The sequence below is a fragment of the Rhododendron vialii genome, chromosome 1a, assembly GCF_030253575.1.
Source record: "Rhododendron vialii isolate Sample 1 chromosome 1a, ASM3025357v1".
In the NCBI taxonomy this organism is placed as follows: domain Eukaryota; kingdom Viridiplantae; phylum Streptophyta; class Magnoliopsida; order Ericales; family Ericaceae; genus Rhododendron; species Rhododendron vialii.
In genome coordinates, this window is record NC_080557.1 from 20,310,513 (window position 1) to 20,330,551 (window position 20,039).

Genomic DNA, 20,039 nt, shown 5'->3' on the forward strand with positions numbered 1-20,039 from the left:
AGGTAGGTGCAAATTTAACAACCGTGAAATAAATTAGAATAATGAAAAAACAAAAAAATGTACAAAATTTAATTTTCAAATATTCCTTAGCGGAACTTAACCTAGGCGCAAATTTAACAAATGCGAAATAAATTTGAATAATAACAAAATAAGAAAAAATCAAAAATCTTGAAATCCGTTACCAAAAGTTAACTTAAGTCTTCTAATGGGAAATCTATTTCTCCACGGAAAAATAATTTTCAGACTCCCTTTTTTTATTATAGCATTTATTTTCTTGTCTTTTAGTAAAATAATACATCCAAAAACTTCCTTAAATGACAAAAAATAGAAATTCATAATAAAAAAAAAAGTGTGAAAATCATTTATCTTCTTTAAAACTACAGTAGTATACTAAAAAGATGTGTTGTCGAAAGAAAAAAAAAAAAAATCCTGGTATTTCAAGACAATTTTCCCCTCCTTCCCCTTTTTTCCTTTGTTCTCCCAGCAATCACGTTTGACGGTTTGAGTGGGAGAGGGAGGGGAGGGTCCCTTCTGAAAAGTTGTGTAGTCTAAAGAACAAACACAGGTGGGCCCACAACGGCCCCTGTCTAGCATACTGATTATTGCCCATGGACCCCACACCTTCCACCAAGTAGTATGTCTCTCCCTTCCAATCCACCCCCACTCAAACTCCTTCACCACCTTCGTCGGTGACCCACAAGAACAGACTCCTGACTCCCTCTCCCCTCTCTCTCTCTCTCTCTCTCTCTGAAACTATACATCATTTTCTGTTTCATCGAAATTAACAAAAGGTTATGAATGTGTCCTCGGCCGTGATAAATGTACTACTAAAGTGGCATCAAAACAGAAATAAAGAACCCGAGAAAAAGCAAAAGCAAGTCATAGCAGTAATAGTAGTAGGCAGCAATTAGCAAGCAATCCTTTATTGAACACTTTTTCAGAGCCGGAGAGGGGGAAAACATCTAAACAGAGCGAGACAGAGAGAGAAACAAAAGGGAGAACAAAGTGCTCGACCTCTCTCACGAGAATTTACCAGGCTTGAGCGGACAGAAAAGCTCTTCAATTCTCTGCTCGGAAAACAGCCCAGATCCAGATTCATCCATACGGATTAGTATTCCTTCACTGGTGAGGACTCTCGTTACTCTGCTTTTGTTTCTCATTTTCCGTAGGGCTGCTGCGTTTGTTTTTCTTTTTTCTCCTGTTAATGCATTGGGCTGTATTTGAATCGTGAATAGGTAAAGGAATTGACTTTGTAATCGGTTTCCTACATAAATCCATTCACAAATGCTTTTTCCAAACACAGCCTTAATGTCCTTGCTTTCTCCTCCGCCGTTTTAGATTCGAGGTTTGATAATAGCAGTTAATGTTTGACATGTTTTGCGTGGAATTGAAGTAATTATATGTCCTTTTAAGTAACTTGGTGAAGCATTGAATTGGCATGTTTTGCGTGGAATTGAAGGGATTATATGCCTAATTAAGTAGTTTGGTGATGCAATGCTACGAGATTACAGAGAAGTTTGGCATTTTGCCTTTTCGAGCTTGTGGGTTTGCTTTTTAGTGCTTTCTTCATGGGATTTATATGGTTATATGTTCCTTTTGTGGACCATTTCTCGTTGTTCACTTGATTGTGAGCGAAGTTAGGGATTTTGAGGTTTTTGCTCCTTGATTTGAGTTGCTTGATTTGGTAAGCTTACTGCTTCTTTTGTGAATTATGGTTTTACCCTTGGTGGGTTTTGGAGTTTGCGAGTATCCCCTGGACTATTAAAGCTTAATGACAACACCAATTTTGGGCGCTGCTTTTGTGGATTACTTTTATACGTTCTCAATCTCTTTCATTGAGTTCGATCCCATTTCCGTTTTTGTCTTTGTTTGATTTTCAAATGCTGAAGAATCAAAGGAAAAGGGATGATAATTTGGTGCTTCATTGAAGGTTTTTGTTTTTGTCTTTTTTTTCATCCGTGCTTTATTGAAGGTTGCAATTGAAGTCTAGAGTTCAATTGCTTTGTTAGGTTCCATTTTGTCCTTTGATTTATCAACAATCAACTGGAGCATTGAGGTTGCCTGTGTCTATTTTGTTTCTGGCATGTTATCATCCTCGATGATTTATATCGGTCCTTCGTAGTGAAATAAATTGACAAAAATAAAAAATAAAAATTGATTGACTCGAAATCTGCACCATAAGCGACTGCAATGTGCATCTTATCAGGAAGTTTAAATGCGTTGTAAAATTTGTTTGCGAAGACCAGAATTAATGATTCTCGTGCTAATGCTTTAGTCTCCTAGTGACAGAAATGAGGAATCATGTGATACAGAAATGCTTGTGTGGCTTACTTAAAAAATTCTATCCCTCCCCCATTTGCAGGTTGTTTTGCTGCAAGAGCTTCATGTAACAATACATGCTGTGATCCAAAATGCAAAAAAATTCTGAAAAAACAGTTCTTTCAGGGCCAACTTCTGTAAGATCGTATACGGGCCGATATTATGAGCAACATTCGGAAGATTGTGACTCCTCAACACCTGTAAAAACCTGGAAAGGAAAGAACTCTTTGGAGGATGGGGAAGAACTTATGCTTGACGTCATATCATTTAAGGGCAGTGGTGACTCAACTGATGAAAGTGGCCCTATTTCTTTCTCTGGGGCAAGTCATCCCCCAGAACCTGTTGATACTGCTCTTATGAGACCAGTTTGTGTGTCTATTGGTCAAAGCAAATCAGAGGGTAAGTGCTTGGTGAAGAGCCTTTCTATGAAGGGTCCTTTTCTAGAAGATCTTTCGATTCGTGTTCCTGGCTTCAAAGCAAGCCCGTATATTCTTTCACCTTCAGAGAGCTTGGTTGATGAACCAAATGATTTGGGTGCAGTGACTTCATCACCTTCAGTTCATCGTCCATCACAAAATACAGAAACCAATCTCCTTCCCCCAGTTTCAGAGGAAAAGGAATGTGTATGGGATGCTTCTTTGCCTCCCAGTGGCAATGTAAGTCCGCAAAGCAGCATTGCTAGTAGTGGAGTTGCCACAGCTATGAGCATTGTCAATAGCTGCAGTACGTATGGGAGCGATTGGGTTATGAGCGATGGCATGCTTAGTGTGGACAGGAACTGTGGAAGTACAAAAGGGAGTGCGCAGGGAGATTCCTTGGAGAGTTCAAAAACTAGCATTAGTCGCGCAAGTGATAGCAGTGGACTTAGTGATGACAGTAATTGGAGTAACCTTACTGGGAGTGCCAATAAGCCTCACAAAGGAAATGATCCCAGATGGAAGGCTATTCTAGCCATTCGAGCACGAGATGGAATTTTGGGCATGAGTCAGTTTAGGTTACTCAAGCGGCTTGGTTGTGGTGACATTGGTAGTGTGTACCTCTCTGAATTAAGTGGGACCCGCTGTTACTTTGCGATGAAAGTGATGGACAAGGAATCTCTCGCAAGCAGGAAGAAGTTGGCCAGAGCTCAGACGGAAAGAGAGATTTTGCAGCTGCTGGATCATCCATTCCTGCCCACTTTATACACTCATTTTGAGACAGACAGATTCTCATGTTTAGTGATGGAATATTGTCCAGGGGGCGATCTGCATACACTGAGGCAACGGCAACCTGGGAAACATTTTTCAGAGTATGCAGCACGGTATGTTTTTATCCTAAAATATCTGGCCATTAGAGCATTTATTTTTAATAGCTCCCATCATCATCCCTCCTATATGATCAACGGCTTCCATGCTCATAACTTAGTTGATTATGGAAAACAAATTATTTCAGGTACTTGTTTATGGATGTGCAAGTCATTGTGTCTTCTATACCTCTAGTATTCAGTGCCATTGAAGCTGACTTCTAAACCGCTAGTTTTCCTCGTCATTCAAGCTAATCCAACCTCTCTAATGTTTGAACCCCAAATCTCTTGTAACTGTATTAACGGCATTGTTTTATCGTTATTTTTCTTGGAAAGTTGTGTTTTATTACCAAACCAAAGAACGAGGGAATATCCTTGAACCCAAAACAAACAAAAGCGCTTAGGCATAACAGAACAAAATACAAGAAGCTAACCAAGGCAGAAAATCACAGGTTGGAGAGATCAACTAGCCCTCACAGCTAAGAGCTCAAAACAGAACTTGGTGACCCCCACCTCTCGATTATCATTTTGGATTGCACACATTGGGAAATATTTCTGCCTAGGTATTAATCGTATCGTTGATAACTACACAACTTGCAACTAGAGCAACATGTCTTTCACCTGTTTCCTATGTTATTTTAAAGAAGTGAGATTTGAGTTGACGTGGCTATGTAAAGGATAAAAAAGCTTGAATTGTAGGCACAGATTGTAGGAAAGGAAGGAAACTGGAGGCTGAAAATGTTGCCCAATATGGAGTCTCTGAAACTTTGGGGTCTTATGCTTGAATCAAATATCTTCTTTTTGACAAGTAAATCAGATGTATTCAACTTATGGAAGTGACCAAGTAGACTTGTCTTGTTCTCCTAATCAATGGTATTTTTATTTTTATTTTCTTATTTCTCTTCACTTTATGGGCTTTTATTTGGAGTGAAAGACATCTGACTGGACTGTTGGATTAGAACATTCACTTCTTCATGATGCTACTGTGCTAGAGGTTCTGCATCTTTACCAAATTTGGATCCCAAGTGTATGGCATGGCAGCTTTGGTGCCGTGAACCAATTTTTGGATATTGTGCATCCTTATGTATCATAAATTGTTATCGATTGGAGGCCTTGTGTAAAATAGAAGAGCTTCGTCAGTTGCCAAGATGACAACCGTAGCTTGTCTATGTTTGTGAATTGAGCTAGTTAATTATCTTTTATGCTCTAAGCTTTGCTTTTGTACACCCAGTTGTCTGATTGCATATGTACAGTTTTGTGTCACCACAAGGAAACCAAATTATCTGTTCTAGTGAAGGGACATGATTTTCGATAATGATTTGGTATGTGGGCTGTTGTCCCCCTTGATGTGTCATTTTTTGGCTGTATAGTTTCTGTAGAGTAAATTATGTTTCCTTAAAAGGTAAATTTATCTTGCTTCGATATGCAATCAAATCAATAATGGAGAAAGCTTTTGACCGGGTAAAAGAGACGGTGTTAATGTTTAGTCTTCATAATTTGGCTACATAAATAGAGGGAAACATTAATGGCAGTTGTTTTCTATGTAACCAGGTTTTATGCGGCAGAGGTTCTGTTGGCGCTCGAGTATCTCCATATGCTGGGAGTTGTTTACAGGGACCTGAAACCCGAAAATGTCCTAGTACGTGATGACGGCCACATAATGCTCTCAGACTTTGACCTCTCCCTTAGATGTGCAGTTTTTCCTACCCTCATCAAAACCTCCTCATATGATTCTGACCCATCCAAACGCGCTTTCTGCGTTCAACCGTCTTGCATTGAGCCTACATCATCATCAGCATGCATCCAGCCCACATGCTTCCTTCCCCGAATCTTCCCCCAAATAGCCAAGAGCAAAACCCGAAAGGCCAGACCCGAGCCCGGATCCCCAGCAACTGCGCCACTAGAGCTCGTTGCTGAGCCCACCGCAGCACGCTCAATGTCATTTGTTGGGACCCACGAGTACTTAGCCCCAGAAATCATCAAAGGAGAAGGCCATGGCAGCGCGGTGGATTGGTGGACGTTTGGGATTTTCTTGCACGAGCTTCTATACGGTAAAACACCGTTCAAGGGAACAGGAAACCGTGCCACGCTTTTCAACGTGGTGGGCCAGCAGCTTAAGTTTCCTGACTCACCGGCGACAAATTACGCAAGTCGGGATCTTATTAGGGGACTGCTAGTGAAGGAACCACAACAGCGGCTGGGAGTGAAGCGGGGAGCTACTGAAATCAAACAGCATCCGTTTTTCGAAGGAGTGAATTGGGCTCTGATCAGGTGCAGCACTCCGCCGGAGATACCAGGACCCGTGGAGTGTGAGTTGAACGGGAAGTTTGCAGCGGTTGACCCGGTTGGTGTTGGGAGCAAGAGTAAGAGGATTGTGGGGACGGAGGTGAAGTCTGGAGGTAATTTTCTGGACTTTGAGTTCTTCTAGGCTCATCAGCCTTGCAGGGTTTCTATAGAATTCAAGTGTTGTGTTGTTTTAGTATCATTAGGTGATTAGGTAAATCCCAGTGGAGCTTCTTTTCCATGACCATATTGGCTAATGCAATTTGAACCAATTAGCTTATAAAGGAAAATTATGGTTGCAACTTGGAAATCATTGCCAAATTTCTCAGCTTCTGATGGGAGTTAAATAGAATACGGGAAAAATATCTGATGGATTGCAAACCCCAGGTGTCTGAGGAAAAAACTCGTGCCCCTTGAATTGGGTTCCTGATATTGAATGAATTTTAAGAACAAAGTGTCTTTATCTTCTGATGTAGCATTCTTCTTATGCGATGTCTGATTAACAGATTGCAAATACAAAGAGAATACAGGATTTTTGATGGTCTCACTTTGCATGTGTATTTCTATCTGGAGCCAATTCAGAATGTGTCATTTCCTCAAGCTGGATATTTGTTTATAGTGCTCTTCTCACAGTGATCTCAGCCGTGTATGGTTGTAATTCACCTAACGCACAACCGTGAGCGAATACGTGAAAGCATCTTTCAAAAACATCCCGAACTATTAAAGTTCGCAAGAGAGAGAATTGTGAGCAGGAATGGAGAGTTCTATGGAGCATTATGCGACCTAGGTTTGGACCTCGATTAGCAGATTGAATTTTGTGTTGTGTAGGGGAAAGAGGAACGAAAGAAAGTGTAGGTAAAGAAGCAAAAACATGTGTAATTCAGTTTCCTTTCCTTCTCCCTTGACAAATTCAAGATCCAAGCCTTAGACTATGGAATGCTGTAAAATGTAACGGTTACGCAGATTCATGATGAGAACAAAGTCTTCTGCACATATATTTTTCTGTGCATTTTGCGTGTGTGCTACAAAGGAACGGAGAAATAAATCAGTGAAAGGTAATTTCATTCAAAAGCTCAAACAATGTTCAACCAAAGCTCAAGCGTTGTAAACCCCTATCTGTCAACAACCGAGAGAAAAAAAAAAGAAAAAAAAAAGCCATATCCAAGGCCTACAAATTACAAAACAGAGCGAAATCAACAGGATACAAAACAACTCCTAGGAGATACACGAGACTTCCCCATATCATCTTTCTAGCCTCCTAGGGTGTAATACTTACACGAGCCATCCCCAAGTGAATTTATTCCTTTAATTTAGCGAGTTACGACATTTACTTGCTCCTTGAGCTGAAATCATGAAAAAAAACAGTTGCTATGATTAACTGCTTTTGATAGACCTTAGAACGTAACAAACGTCAAGCAATATTATAGAAATCATTTCATCGACCCATAAACTTAATATATCTAGTATGGTTTAATGGGGGAGGTAGGTAGCGCCTAGCAAATACTCCACTCCATATGCTAATCTTATTGAATGCACAGTCCAAGTTGCAAAATACTCCGTACTACTTTTGTTTAGATGGATTAGGAATGGTGTCGCTTTTAAGGAGGAGAATGTCTGGGAAAAGAAATGGAAAGAACCCAAGTGGAGTGGTGATGTTGGTATTTGTACAATGGGAATGTTAACAAATCAATAAGGGTGGAATCCCAGGCCACCATTCTCCAATTATCCAACAACACTAAGAAATGGAATACACGTAAAGAAATTACTAATAAATTATCCACACCCATTCTCCCTCTTATTTGGATGAATTAATTCTCTCTCTATGTCTCACTCAAATCCCTCCCAGTATTACTCACTAAGTAACAACCACTAACGAAGGTACCATCCACAAATGGACAAGGTATAATGTCCAATTAAGAACACTTCAATCTGACAATCTCTACTCCTTTAATGAATCTGAGTTTGACCGTCAAAAAAAACCTCTACTCCTATCATGATATCAATCTTGTTAGTAAAATAGGTCGGTTTGGACCGGACCCATGTAGATGACTCATATCCAAACCGACCCATGTAGATGACCCATATAGATATGGGTTGGGTCCGGTCCAAACCGACCCATTTTACTCTCAAAAACAATATTCTTCCCCACGAACAAATCTTCATCCATTTCTTGCTTTTACAGCATGACTTGCCATGAAAGGTGAATCCATGACTAGAAAGAGAAAGCAAGCAAGAGAGAGAACAGTTGCACCTCACAAAAGGAAGGCTGAAGGCCACACATTTGTTCAACACTGAAAAAGTGAACCTCATCTGATACAATAATCCATGAAATTTCCTGTACAGAAACACTCCCATCCCTGCCCTTTCACTCCACTACCAAAAAAAGGACGACAAAACTGCAAATTCTTATTTACACATCAAAACCAAAGGGGTAAAAATCAACAAAAAAGAAGAAGAGCCCACTGCTTAAAAGTCCCAGCCCTTACTATCTCCACCTTGCTCAAAATGAAACACAAAAAGTGGGGAAAATCACTATTATCAACCAACGTTACCAAGTGCTTATCTATTTAATAGCATAAGATCGGTTGCAAACCGTCTCGAGTGCCTCCATAATCAAGCCAGAAAAGCTGGTCATAGCCTGAAAGACCCCTGGCAAACCCGTCTGAATGTTATTCAGCGTCATCGCTCTCGTCACCTCCACCGCCTTCGAGTGCCTAAACATCTCCTCTTCCACTCTCCTCTGGCAGGCCGCGAGTTCAAATTTCTTCTCCGCGAGTGGGTCCCGCGCGTCCAACGCGTGACCACTGTTATCGGGTCTAGAATCTGGTAGCCCAATCCCAACCATTGAATACGAATGGTAGTACTTATTTTCTATGCTCCTCAGAGCTAAAGATTTCTTCTCAAGTTCTTTGGCTGCGGAATCGGTCCTTTTCTTGATCTTGAGCTCTTCTGTTTGTCTAAGAGATATCGAATGGACAACATTGATGAAGCTTTTGATGGCTTCGGATGCGACTGTGTCTGGGAGACGGTCGTGGGAGAGCTTCCATTCATCAAAGAAGGCAAATATCTCGGAAGAGACAGGGGTGGGGTGGGGCGGTTCGGTGTTGAGAGGGAGGAGGGTTAGTTTGAACCAGGCGTGGAGGGAGCAGATGAAATCCCGCTGGAATTTGATTAGGCGACAGAAGCTGGAGTGCCAGGCAGAGACGGCCGATTCGAGGTCACGGGTTGACTGGCGATGGAGATCCGAGGTGGACTCACCCTTGGTTGATCTGTTTACTAGTCCACGGACTTGCTGCACGATGTGGTTCTGGACTTCATGGAACTCGTTCATCGATCTCCACATGTACATGAATCTGATTCAAGTAAAAACAACGACGAGATCACACAACATCAAACCAAATGCATAATATGTACAGATGTGACATGCGAAAGTAAAACTATGATATAGGAAACGGCGACCCGATACAGTAATGTGATCTGATCTGATCTTAGAACCAACGCAACTGCCGCATCAGTTTGCCAATAAATTTTTTAAGTTTCATCTGTGGGTATGGCATTTGCTCATTAAATTAAAGGAGGGAGTTCTCCTGGTCTGCTAATAGTGCAACACGATGTATGGTAGTGTTCAACCAAGGAAAGTTACGTTTTCAGAGGGGGGAAAACATGGCCATGTTTAGTGGGTGGCGTCTAAGGCTTTTCTAGAGCAGCTCATCTTACATAAGCCGCTGGCACCATCAACAAAGTATTGTTGAGTATTTCTCAACTACTCTTGGCTACATTGTATTCTTCCAACAGTAGCTTATTAATTAGTCTTATTAACCACTAGTTTAGCTTTAAAACCAAGTTTATTTTTAATAGCCACCTTAAAAACTAAGTTGTTATCCCGTAAACTAATTAGTCTAAAAGCGTACCAAAGCCTATCATAGGGTGCCACTCTAAAAGATCTCAACAGCTGTTTAGTGTAAAGTTTCTGAACAGGTAAAAATGCGTAAGATCGAAGTGTGAAAAAGAACGGTCAGTTAGGGCCACGGCGTGTTGCATGTGCATAAATTTTCACTCAACACTGGAACAAGGCAGCAATCTACAATGTCGTGATTTAAATTAATGAGACACGAGAAAGCAAGCCAGCCACCGATGTTGATATGGCCAGTGAGAGTATTTTGAGCACCTATCGACCTCTAATCTGGTATTTGAATTTTGGAACAAAAGATAGAGGTCACAATGCTGAAAGAACTTCCCAAAGTGAGCTCAACATATGAAAACTATACCCGTTCCATGTCTCCGCACAACGTTCTGAAAAGGAGGATACAGAGAACTAAGATTATTTAGGGCTACAGGATTGAAAAATCATGACAATATTCACTTTGAGCTGCATGTATTAGTGCAGAGAACTATCAAGCGCCTCATTTCAAATTGGAATGAGAAGTCATTAAGACTTCAAGATCCACGGTTCACGTTCATAAGAAATCACTAGACCTAAAGAGTGATTATATGAGGTGACTACATGTGTTCGGGTAAATATCTCACTGAGAAAACTGATTCCGATAAATAGAAAAATCAGCAAAGAAATTACATACCCGTGACAAAGCTCTACCAGCTGCGGGACAAGTTCAGAGTCTCTTTGACCAATGATGGCAGAGGTGGTGGTGGAAACGGCCTGAGAGGTGACCACAATTAGGGACTGTAGGCTCTTTATTGAAGCCTTCGTCTTGTCCAACTTCGCTTCCCCGCCCCCTCTGTACTCCTGACTTTGTAGCGCTGCCAACTTGTTCTCATGCTCAATTTTCACACCCTCTCTAGCCTACATCCATTGTTAAATCGATCACCACATTATCGTTCACCAACCAAAAAGTAAATGTGCCAACCCCTGTCCACTAGATGGGCCAAAGTCCTCGTATGGTTACCTCATAAGAGTTTATAGTTAACCGATACGAGATTTTGTCACATCTTTAATCAGGTCCTCGTTTTTTTTAAACTTTGGTGTCCAGGCAATTGGGTCCTATTTTTAAGATATTCCCAGACACCATGAGTTATAACAAAAAATAATAATAATGGAACTTTAGGATATTAGAGTATTTTGTTGTGACCTACATGTTTGCAGCTTATGCTTATTTCAAGAATCTTGGAGAGGTAGTTCTAAGCTTAAACAACGCTATCAAGTAGGAGTACATGGTACTCCGTTTAGAGGGCTAATTCAATTTGTACCTTCACTTCTTCATAGAGTTTCTTCTCCCAAGCCAACAGCCGTTCCAAAGTCGAACAGAGACTCTTCGTACCACCCGACTCATCGATTGAACCCGGTTCAAACCGATACTTAACCGCCAACGGCGGCTTTGAAGTCCAGCTCGAGCTCAAATTACTGAAAACCCCACCCGAATGATACACCGTCTCTGCAACAACAAAAACAAATAAAAAAAACAGACCCAAATATTATAAATGAAATACAAAATATCAACAGAAAAAATTCCAGCTTTCGTTTAGTTCCGTACTCTTCAGTTGACTGAAACTCCGGTCCAACTGAGCACGACCGGTCTCAAGCATTTCCGACACTTTCTCGCCGGCCGAAGCCGCCTTGTCGAAATACTCCTTGATCGCCTCAACGATCTCCGCCAGGTCTCGGTGCCGGACCACGATCGTCATGTCGCCGCTGCCACCCTTTCCGTCCGCGTTCCAGCTGGCGGAAGAACCGGCGCCGTCAGACTTATCAGCCGAATACTTCGCCGCCGGCGCACGGGGAGGTTGCGCTTCGGTGCGAAACGACGATCCGAAATTCGACTGCGTTCCAACCTCGGTTCTGGAATCTCCATCTCTTTCCCCTTCGGAGGAGGAGCTTGTCGTGCTGTACCGGTCCTCCCATTCGCTGTACCGAACCTCCTCTCTCTCTGTCTCCTCTTCATTGTGGTTTTTATGGTGCTGACTTCTGCTAGTACTAGTAGAATACGTTGAGGTTTTATCGTAGTCGTCATCAATGTGGTGCTTTTGATGATGCTGATTTCTGTAATTAGAATAAGTCGAGGTTTTATCGTCGTCGTCGTCTTCGGGGTGGGGATTATGGTAGTGTTTGTGGAAGGGATTTTCGTAATTAGAGTAGGTTGAGTGGGCATTTTCGTCTCCTGCGTGATTGCTCCGCCGTTGGAAGAATTCGGAATCGGGAGGCGACGGAGGGCGGTAGTTTTCCCAATTCCAAACCGATGATGTCTGAGAAGTAGTGGTAGAATTGGGATTCGCGCTGTGTGCGTAGTTTGGGGCGTGGTTATGGCTTTTGAGGGAAGAACGTGAGGGGCTTGAGTCAGAGAGAATATGAGGGAGCTTGATTGGTTGTTTCCTGTGGTGGCGACGGGAGTTGACGGCGTTGCCGGAGGCCGAGAGGATGTGAGGGAGTTTGGAGGTGGCGACGGCGGGGGGAGAAGGCGAGGGAGAGAAGTGGGGAGGCGGAGGCGGAGGCGGAGGCGGAGGAGGAGTGGTTCTGTTGGTGGTGGAGCGGGAGAGGGAGGAGGCGGGGGTGCGGAGGAGGACGGCGGGGGTATGGGCGGAGACGGAGAGGGGTTCACCTGCGGCGAAGGAGGAGAGGGCGGAGCCGGTGACGCGGAGGGAGCGGCAGTAGTCGGAGTGGGCAGCGGCGAGGTGGTGGCGGGAGTAGACAGCGTCCTTCATCAGGCGCCGGCGGTCCTTACACCGCCTCACGGCGTCCTCGTTGTCCAGCTTCGACGCCGCGCATCCCATCTTCCGGTGGAGCGTTTTTTCCTGCTGCTGGTTACCCGGTTTCAGCGGTTCTTTTTTGGAGGGAAAAACAGGGATCAATTGCAGAGAGACAGAGAGAAACAGAGCTCAGAGCCTCCTCTGACTGGCTGACTCCGTGGATTTGTTCATGGGACTGGCTGACTCCGTGGATTTGTTCATGTCCCCTTACCCGTGCCCGTGGCCTCGACCGGAGGATCCTGTAGCGGAGTGCAGACCTTGTAGAGCAATCGAGTGTCCGTTTCAACAATATACTATTCCGTCTGTTCTTTTTTAGAGTTTTAGTATTTTATTTTTGATTGTCTCTTAATAAATATCCGTTTTCTAAAATTAGTAGGTAAAAATTGATAAATTTTTTATTTTGTCCCTAAAAATATATTTCATTTTGAAAAATTAGTGAGTAAAAATATAATGATATTTTCATAGAGGATAAGAAGAGAAAAATGGAGATAAAGTTGATGTGAAAGATGTAATGATGATATCTTTTTAATATAAGTTGAAATTATGAAGCAAGACACTTAAAAATGGATAAAGTGAGTATATGGTTTAGATTTGCTATAACACTTTTATTGGTTAAAGTTAACTTTTGTCGAGTCAATAAACAAATCTGAATCTGAATCATTAATTATCAAGATGATTGAGTCGATTGTCACACTACATGGCCCCGGTTTTCCCCTTGAGCTCGTGCTTGGTGCTATTCTTCACTAACGTTCTAAGAGCAAGTTTACCAGTGGATTGGTATAATACCTTGTGAACAGTTCACAATTTTATTTTAGCTATCAGTTTTTTCTTTCATAATTATACCAATATTATCTATTTTACCTAACACTAATTAAAATATATATATTTTCACTCTTTTCCTATTATTTTTTTCCCCCAAAGAGGGAGGAGAGAGAGAAAGAAATAATAAAAAAAGGAGTGTGAATAGTACTTAAGTAAAAGTGGCTAAGCCCTATTCATAAATGTATTTTACCTATCATTTTATCTAATCTAGTGCAGGGCTATTTTTTGAGTTTCTCCTCTCTAAAATAACTAAAAATGTATTTTACCAATGCTAGTGTACATGCTCTAACGTTGTGGTTAGATCTCTCTCTCTCTCTCTCTCTCTCTCTCTCTCTTTATATATATATATATATATATATATATATATATATATATATATATATATATATATATATATATATATATATATATTCACACACACAATATAAAAAAGAGGTTTGAGATATCACATTATTAAGGGTATTGCTAACTTATGCATGTAGGATACTATGTAAATAATTTCAAATATGTTCGAATTTCAATGCATAACTCACTAGTACTAATACACTTTCACATCAAGCAATATATTCTTTTTAAAATATCGATGCATTTTTTTATATATTATCCTATGTCCTAAACGCTAAGGTTAGTATTTTCCACTTATTAATTCACTCCCTTTTAAAATAGAGTAATCCATGCCAGTTCTCTGTTTTTAAAAAAATAATTTTTACAATTTTTTTTGAATAAATACAATTTAAATTTTCTTTGAATGCTTAAAATTAGATATAATGCAATTTTTAAAACACATTAGAAATAAAATTTGGAATGTATTTAGAAAATTATGAAGATCAGAAGATATTATTCTTTTTTTCTAAATAAAAGAGTACATATCAGTTCACTATTGCTTACTACAATTTGAGAAAATCTCATTTCAATTTTGTCCCTAAAATTAAAACAAGTCGTTTATTCAAAGTCCTAAATGAGCCCCTTCTCTCCCCAGTAACAAGATATTCACCGAACAAATGTAATAAGAAGCATAATCAATACTGTAACGATCCGGATTTTCGACTCAATTTTTTAAAATACAAATTTATATTGTTAAATTTCGAATTCAATAATTAATTAGATTGAATAATTAAAATATATTATTATGTGTATAATTGATATTATTTGCACTATTGTATAAGATATGTATTTAAATTTTAGATATACAGGGAATTAAGGATTCATATTCATCTCTTATCTTTTCTATCTAAACCCTAACTAGAATTCTATTCAAACTAACTTTCCACTTCTCTCTCTCATCCTATATATACACGTGTCCAGATACATTCTCACCCTATACATACATGCATCCACATACATTAGAATTGAAACTGCCCCCCCTCCCAAATGTGGTACTTGTCCCCTATCATTTTATCATTATCAGTATCTCTCTCATTCACTCTCCTTCCCCATTCCACAACTTCTACATTTATCCTCTCATCTTCTTACTACCTTATTCTCTCTCATTATACATACCCACATAAATTCGAAAATTGAACACCAGTATATTATTTCACTCCCAATTCTATTATTGTTAAGTCTAGAATAGAGAAAGAGAGGGGGAGAGAGAGAGAGAGAGTTGTGGTCGTAGGTGTGTGCACATCGTGAGTTTCGTTGACACACCACCGCTGCGGGCCCTGTCGGAGTGCCGCCGGACGCTGCCTCGAGATTTCAAAACCTCCACGGCAATCTACTGACACCGTACAACACTTATTCGGACTTAGAATCGCGTTCGAGATAGTTTTCCGGAAACCCGAAAACTTAATCTACATTTTAATGGAGTTAGGACTTAGATTTAAAGTTTATTGAAGACGATGACCTGCTGTTAAATTGTTAATTTATTTTTAGTCCTATTTATATTAAAATTCAGTCCGGTTGTGCTGGAATGATTAGTGTTATACCCTGTGAAAATTTATAATCGTTTTAACAAGTGTTTGATTGTGAATTATTATTGATGATGTATTGTTGATTTGTATTTGAGTGAACGTTTACGTGTTTAATAAATTATTGGGGTAGATAAATGTTTATGAAATATTAATAAGAATATTTTACTAGTAAAAATTTATTTAGATTGTAAACAAAAAATATTTTAGATTATATATTAGTTAATCTTTAACTCTAATAAATATTGACTAGAATAGCCTCTCATAATTTTGTTGTTATAAAAATCTTATATTAATATTTAATATAGTTAGTAAATACTAAATTTAGCAATAAGTGTTTTCCAATAAAAAATTATTTTGTAAAATCTATGAATAATATGAGAGTTAAAGATAATGTTTAAATAGTAGAAATGTTTTATAAAATTTCTAAACGAGAGAAATAGACTTAATTTTAAGTGTAGTAATTAATTGTTTGACTGAATATTATTTTGTTATTCGCATGATTAATTCTATGACAGGATTAATTTTATCGCATGGTTATGTGTTGTTAGTACTTTTAGTTTAAATGTTGAACCGTGTGACATTTTGTTGTGGCTGTAGATTGGACAAATAGGTTTCCGGGGTGATTACGAGTTGTGAATCATATAAACGATGATAAGTAAATGGAAAAGGTAAAGTGTTGAAAGTGTGAGTACTGTGTGGATTGTGAATTGAGTCATGGCGATGGCAAGGGTAACCTATGGGGCCCTGTGTTGAAATGGGTTACCTACGGGGCTAGGTGTTGTGACACTAACGTATGATACGTCATTGGAAGTTTCTCTTCGAGGAAGAGAATGGGTCCCATGAGACGGTTATAGTTAGTGAGACGCTAACGTATGATACGTCATGGGAAGTTTCTCTTCGAGGAAGAAAATGGGTCCCATGAGACGGTTATAGTTAGTGAGACGTTAATGTATGATACGTCATGGGAAATTTCTCTTTGGGGAAGAGACTGGGTCCCATAAGACGGTTATAGTTAGTGTGGGGTAGTGGATGTCCGACCCTAATGTACAATACGTCATGGGATGACTCGATCCTCCTGTTATGGTCTTAAGTGAGAACATGCTCGGTACATAACTTAGGTGCGCTCACCTAAGACCCCGGTGCAGGATAAGCAAGAGGAAGGGTGGACCCATGAGACGATTGTAGTTAGTGGATGTGGGAGGAAAGGATCTCGCGGAGAGAATCATTAGATTGCATGTAAGATAATGGATAGTAAAGAAAAAGACGATGTGTTATTATTCTGTACCTTCTGTGTATATGAATTATTATATTGTTGATCTGCATATTGTGGTATTGGGTTTTAAGATTTCTACTTAGTGAATTATCACTCAGGATACGTTTGTATCCTGGCAAATCGTTTGCTTCGGCGTTCAATTTGCCAGAGTGTGCAGGATTCCACAGTGGAGCAGTTGATACAGGTGGGGACCCCTGGAACGGAATTTGGGCCAACTTTGCTTGGAATTTGTGTCAAAACTAGAGTCGCTCTGGAGTTGTTTTTATTAAATAAATTTACATAAATTTTTGTATTATTTTGAAATTGTAATTTTTATATAACGATAAATGGAGGCCTAGAAGTTTATAAAATTCAGCATATTTTAAGAGTGATGTGCCCGAAATTCCTTGGATAATTGAGGTGTTACAAATACTCCCTCCGTCCCATTTTTATTGTCTATTTTCGTTTTTCGTGTCGTTCTTTTAACGCTTATATCTCCCAATCTACAATGTTTTTCATAATTTTGAAAACTTTGTGTTATAGATCTAATCGAGAACTATCAAACAATATTCATATTGCATATTTTTGAAAATTTATATTGGAAGATATAAGCGTTAAAAAAACTGCACAAAAAACGAAAATGGACAATAAAAATGGGACGGAGGGAGTATGTTAAGTTAGATTTCTTTTGACGATCCAAGAAAATACTGGTCAAAGAGGTTGAGATTACTTTTGACTAGAGGTGGCAATTAATCTCAATTCATATTTTGTAATCCGCCCACTTTATGACCCAATCCAATCCAACCCGCTCATATTATATAATGAGTTGATATGGATTGAACTCATATCAGCTCATATTTATATGGGTTAAAAATGGATTGGATTGAAAAGTTTGCCAAACTCAGTACCCTAACAAAGATTTGTGCATCTTTATCAGATTTTTCAAATTTTAACATCAAATTTTGAATCCTCAAACCATTTCTTCACCGTTCAGTTCCACTCCTTCGATCTACACATGCTAATCTAGAGAGAGAGAGAGAGAGAGGACATGACCGTGATTAGCAGAGATTGAACGGCCAAGATTCCCTCTCCTGCCATGGCTCCGGTACACTTTCTCTCTCTAAGTTCTCTCACTCCACACTTCTTCTTTTTCTGGAATGAAAGGTGTTTCGGGCCTGCTTGCGCGCACTTCGGACTAATCCTTACAACCCTGCACAGTCGTTTCACATGCTTATGTATGAGAGAGGAAGAGAAGAAGAATCCCAGGTGGAGGACAAGAGGATGGGGAAAGACGGTGGGGGACGACACGTAGGAAAATTAGGTTACTTAGGAAGTTAATTTTGGTTTGTGCCAAGTAAAATGGGTCAGATTGGGTATGACGCAATCTCAGTCATCTATTCGCGTAATCAATGGCTGAAATTCGTTTTCAATTATAATTGGTCATCATTAATTGTTATCGGTCATAATTGATTTTCAATCCGGACTGTCCAAAAACACTTTAGACATGTGCGATTGGTCACCGTAAAACCTTCTTTAGGGATTGGTCCGGAAATAAGATTTTTATATTTGTTAATTTTGCTTCAAATTTTTGTAACTTATTGATTCGTCTCGTCGAGAGGAATCAGAAAAGTAAAATTTTTTAATCGAAACTCATAATTTTTTTTAAAAAACGAAACAAGTAAAAAAAGATATCACGGATAAGGAACCATGTCGCGGGAGGGAAGAGAAACGGGTCGGGTCGGATTTGGCTTAACCCATATTCAACCCGATCCGTTTCAACCCCGTTTACCATTTGACCCACAATTTATTTTAACCGCCTAGTCCGGCCCATTTGCCATCTCTACTTTTGAACATTCACCTGTGAGAGTCTACTTTGATTTTGTAATAAGCACAAAGATTCATAAAAAGTCTTTGCAAGTCCCCTAATTTTTGGGGCTCCTTTTCATACAAAAAGCAAATGAAGAAAAAGTTGAACAAATGAAGAAAAAGCATGAGCTGGAAAACGGTGGAAAGGGTTTTACCCGTACCTTTATCCCCCCACGATCTAATTGGACCCAACCAAGCTTATTTTGTCCCATGCACTTTTTCCTGTTAATAATTTGGTTTAGTTTTCTCACGTCAGGCATACATGCTTTTTTGAATTTTCTGTTAAATTTGGATGAATGTGACGTAACTTTATAGTTTATCCCAACCTGATCCATATCTCGCTCGGCTCCGAATCCTCTGTCCGAGTTTTCCTGTCCTATCCTTCTGTCTCACCCTTCTCCGGCTGCCATGTTGCCCACTCCACTTCTCTTTAATTTTTTCTTAAACCCTGTTACTTCACCCCCCTTCTATTCCCTTTTAATTCCTTTAGGCTCCATTTGATAATCATATTAGGCCTTGAGATTGGACGACCAATCACATGGGTTTCACAATAACTTGTTTGGTAACCAAAAAGATGGTATTGAGAGCTGGTCATTAGGGGGTATTGGTAGAGGTCTCTCCCACTTGGTATTAGGGGGTATTGCTGTATTTTGAGATGAATAAAGACTTGTGGACTAATAATCCCATCATCTAATCTCATGCCAAACAAACATATTTATCACCAATCTCATCTTCTTATTAATCTCTTCTCATTACCAATCTCAATCCTAATTCTATCTCCTTACGAATCTCAACCATCTATCACTGTTATATCAAACGAGGCCTTAAATGAATCAGAACACGGCCAAAACTTCCCACGACGCCCAGGTTCATCCAATTAACGCCAATTCTCTTGATGCTGATTTCGGAGGTGTGCAGTAATCAATCAATTGGGCTCATTTGGCTTCAAAATGCAAATAATAACTTCTTCTTTTTTTGTCTCTATTCAAATTTTTTTTGCAATTTGTTAGTTTTGCGTCAAATTTTTGTAATTTATTGATTCGTCTTGGCGAGGGAAATCGGAAAAGCAAAAAATTTGATCGAAACTCATAATTTAAAAAAAAAAAACAAGAATAAGTAAAAAAAGTTGTCTCATTGACTTAATTTTGTCTTTATTCAAAAAAATTATGAGTTTCGATCAAAATTTTTTACTTTTCCGATTCCTTTTGTCGAGACGAATCAATAAGTCACAAAAGTTTAACGCAAAACAAACAAATGCGAAAAAAATTCAAATAAAAAGACAAAAAAATATGTCACTCTACTTTTCAATCCAAACCCACCTGTTCAGAATTTAAAGAAAAAATTAACTTTGGAATGAGGAAGAAATCCCCAATTACTGCAACTGAACATATGCACTATTTACCGAAAAAATAAAAAAATTGAACATATCCATTATCCAGAGAGTGCTTTGATGGATCTGAGTCAATTTATCTGCACCTTGACTAATCCAGGGAGACCAATCCTACATCCACTTGCGAGAGTTCCAATAAAGTCAAAGCAAAACTCTGTATGAATTGATCCTAAAGAAGTTGATAGCACCGAAGAGTTTCGATAAAAAAAGATCTTA

At 39.5% G+C, this 20,039-nt stretch overlaps 2 protein-coding genes across 3 annotated transcripts; one reads left to right on the forward strand and one right to left on the reverse strand.

Moving 5' to 3' along the window:
• The first annotated feature begins 696 nt into the window (after positions 1 to 696).
• Positions 697 to 6,338, forward strand: LOC131324571 (serine/threonine-protein kinase D6PKL2-like). Of its 2 annotated transcripts, none has more exons than XM_058356579.1 (3): positions 697 to 1,125; positions 2,363 to 3,619; positions 5,153 to 6,338. In XM_058356579.1, the coding sequence occupies exons 2-3, from the start codon at positions 2,412 to 2,414 to the stop codon at positions 6,027 to 6,029; spliced, it is 2,085 nt and encodes a 694-aa protein (XP_058212562.1). In that variant the 5' UTR covers positions 697 to 1,125; positions 2,363 to 2,411; the 3' UTR covers positions 6,030 to 6,338. The 2 variants fall into 2 exon arrangements, with proteins under 2 accessions (XP_058212562.1, XP_058212568.1); XM_058356585.1 differs by lacking the exon at positions 697 to 1,125 and adding an exon at positions 1,509 to 1,684.
• A 1,839-nt stretch (positions 6,339 to 8,177) lies between these two features.
• Positions 8,178 to 12,843, reverse strand: LOC131335163 (nitrate regulatory gene2 protein-like). Its single transcript, XM_058370408.1, has 4 exons — positions 11,374 to 12,843; positions 11,090 to 11,274; positions 10,462 to 10,685; positions 8,178 to 9,237 (listed from the first exon to the last, which is right to left on the reverse strand). Exons 1-4 carry the CDS (start codon positions 12,605 to 12,607, stop codon positions 8,448 to 8,450), a joined length of 2,433 nt encoding a protein of 810 aa, XP_058226391.1. The 5' UTR covers positions 12,608 to 12,843; the 3' UTR covers positions 8,178 to 8,447.
• Positions 12,844 to 20,039: the final 7,196 nt, after the last annotated feature.

Excerpts from the sequence above, each read along its gene's own strand:
- LOC131324571 (XM_058356579.1), top strand. The coding sequence starts at position 2,412 with ATGCAAAAAAATTCTGAAAAAACAGTTCTTTCAGGGCCAACTTCTGTA. Across the intron at positions 3,620-5,152 it reads TTTTCAGAGTATGCAGCACG|GTTTTATGCGGCAGAGGTTC; the intron begins GTATGTTTTTAT and ends CTATGTAACCAG.
- LOC131335163 (XM_058370408.1), bottom strand. The coding sequence starts at position 12,607 with ATGGGATGCGCGGCGTCGAAGCTGGACAACGAGGACGCCGTGAGGCGG. Across the intron at positions 11,275-11,373 it reads GAGTTTCAGTCAACTGAAGA|AGACGGTGTATCATTCGGGT; the intron begins GTACGGAACTAA and ends TTGTTGTTGCAG. Across the intron at positions 10,686-11,089 it reads AACTCTATGAAGAAGTGAAG|GCTAGAGAGGGTGTGAAAAT; the intron begins GTACAAATTGAA and ends CAATGGATGTAG.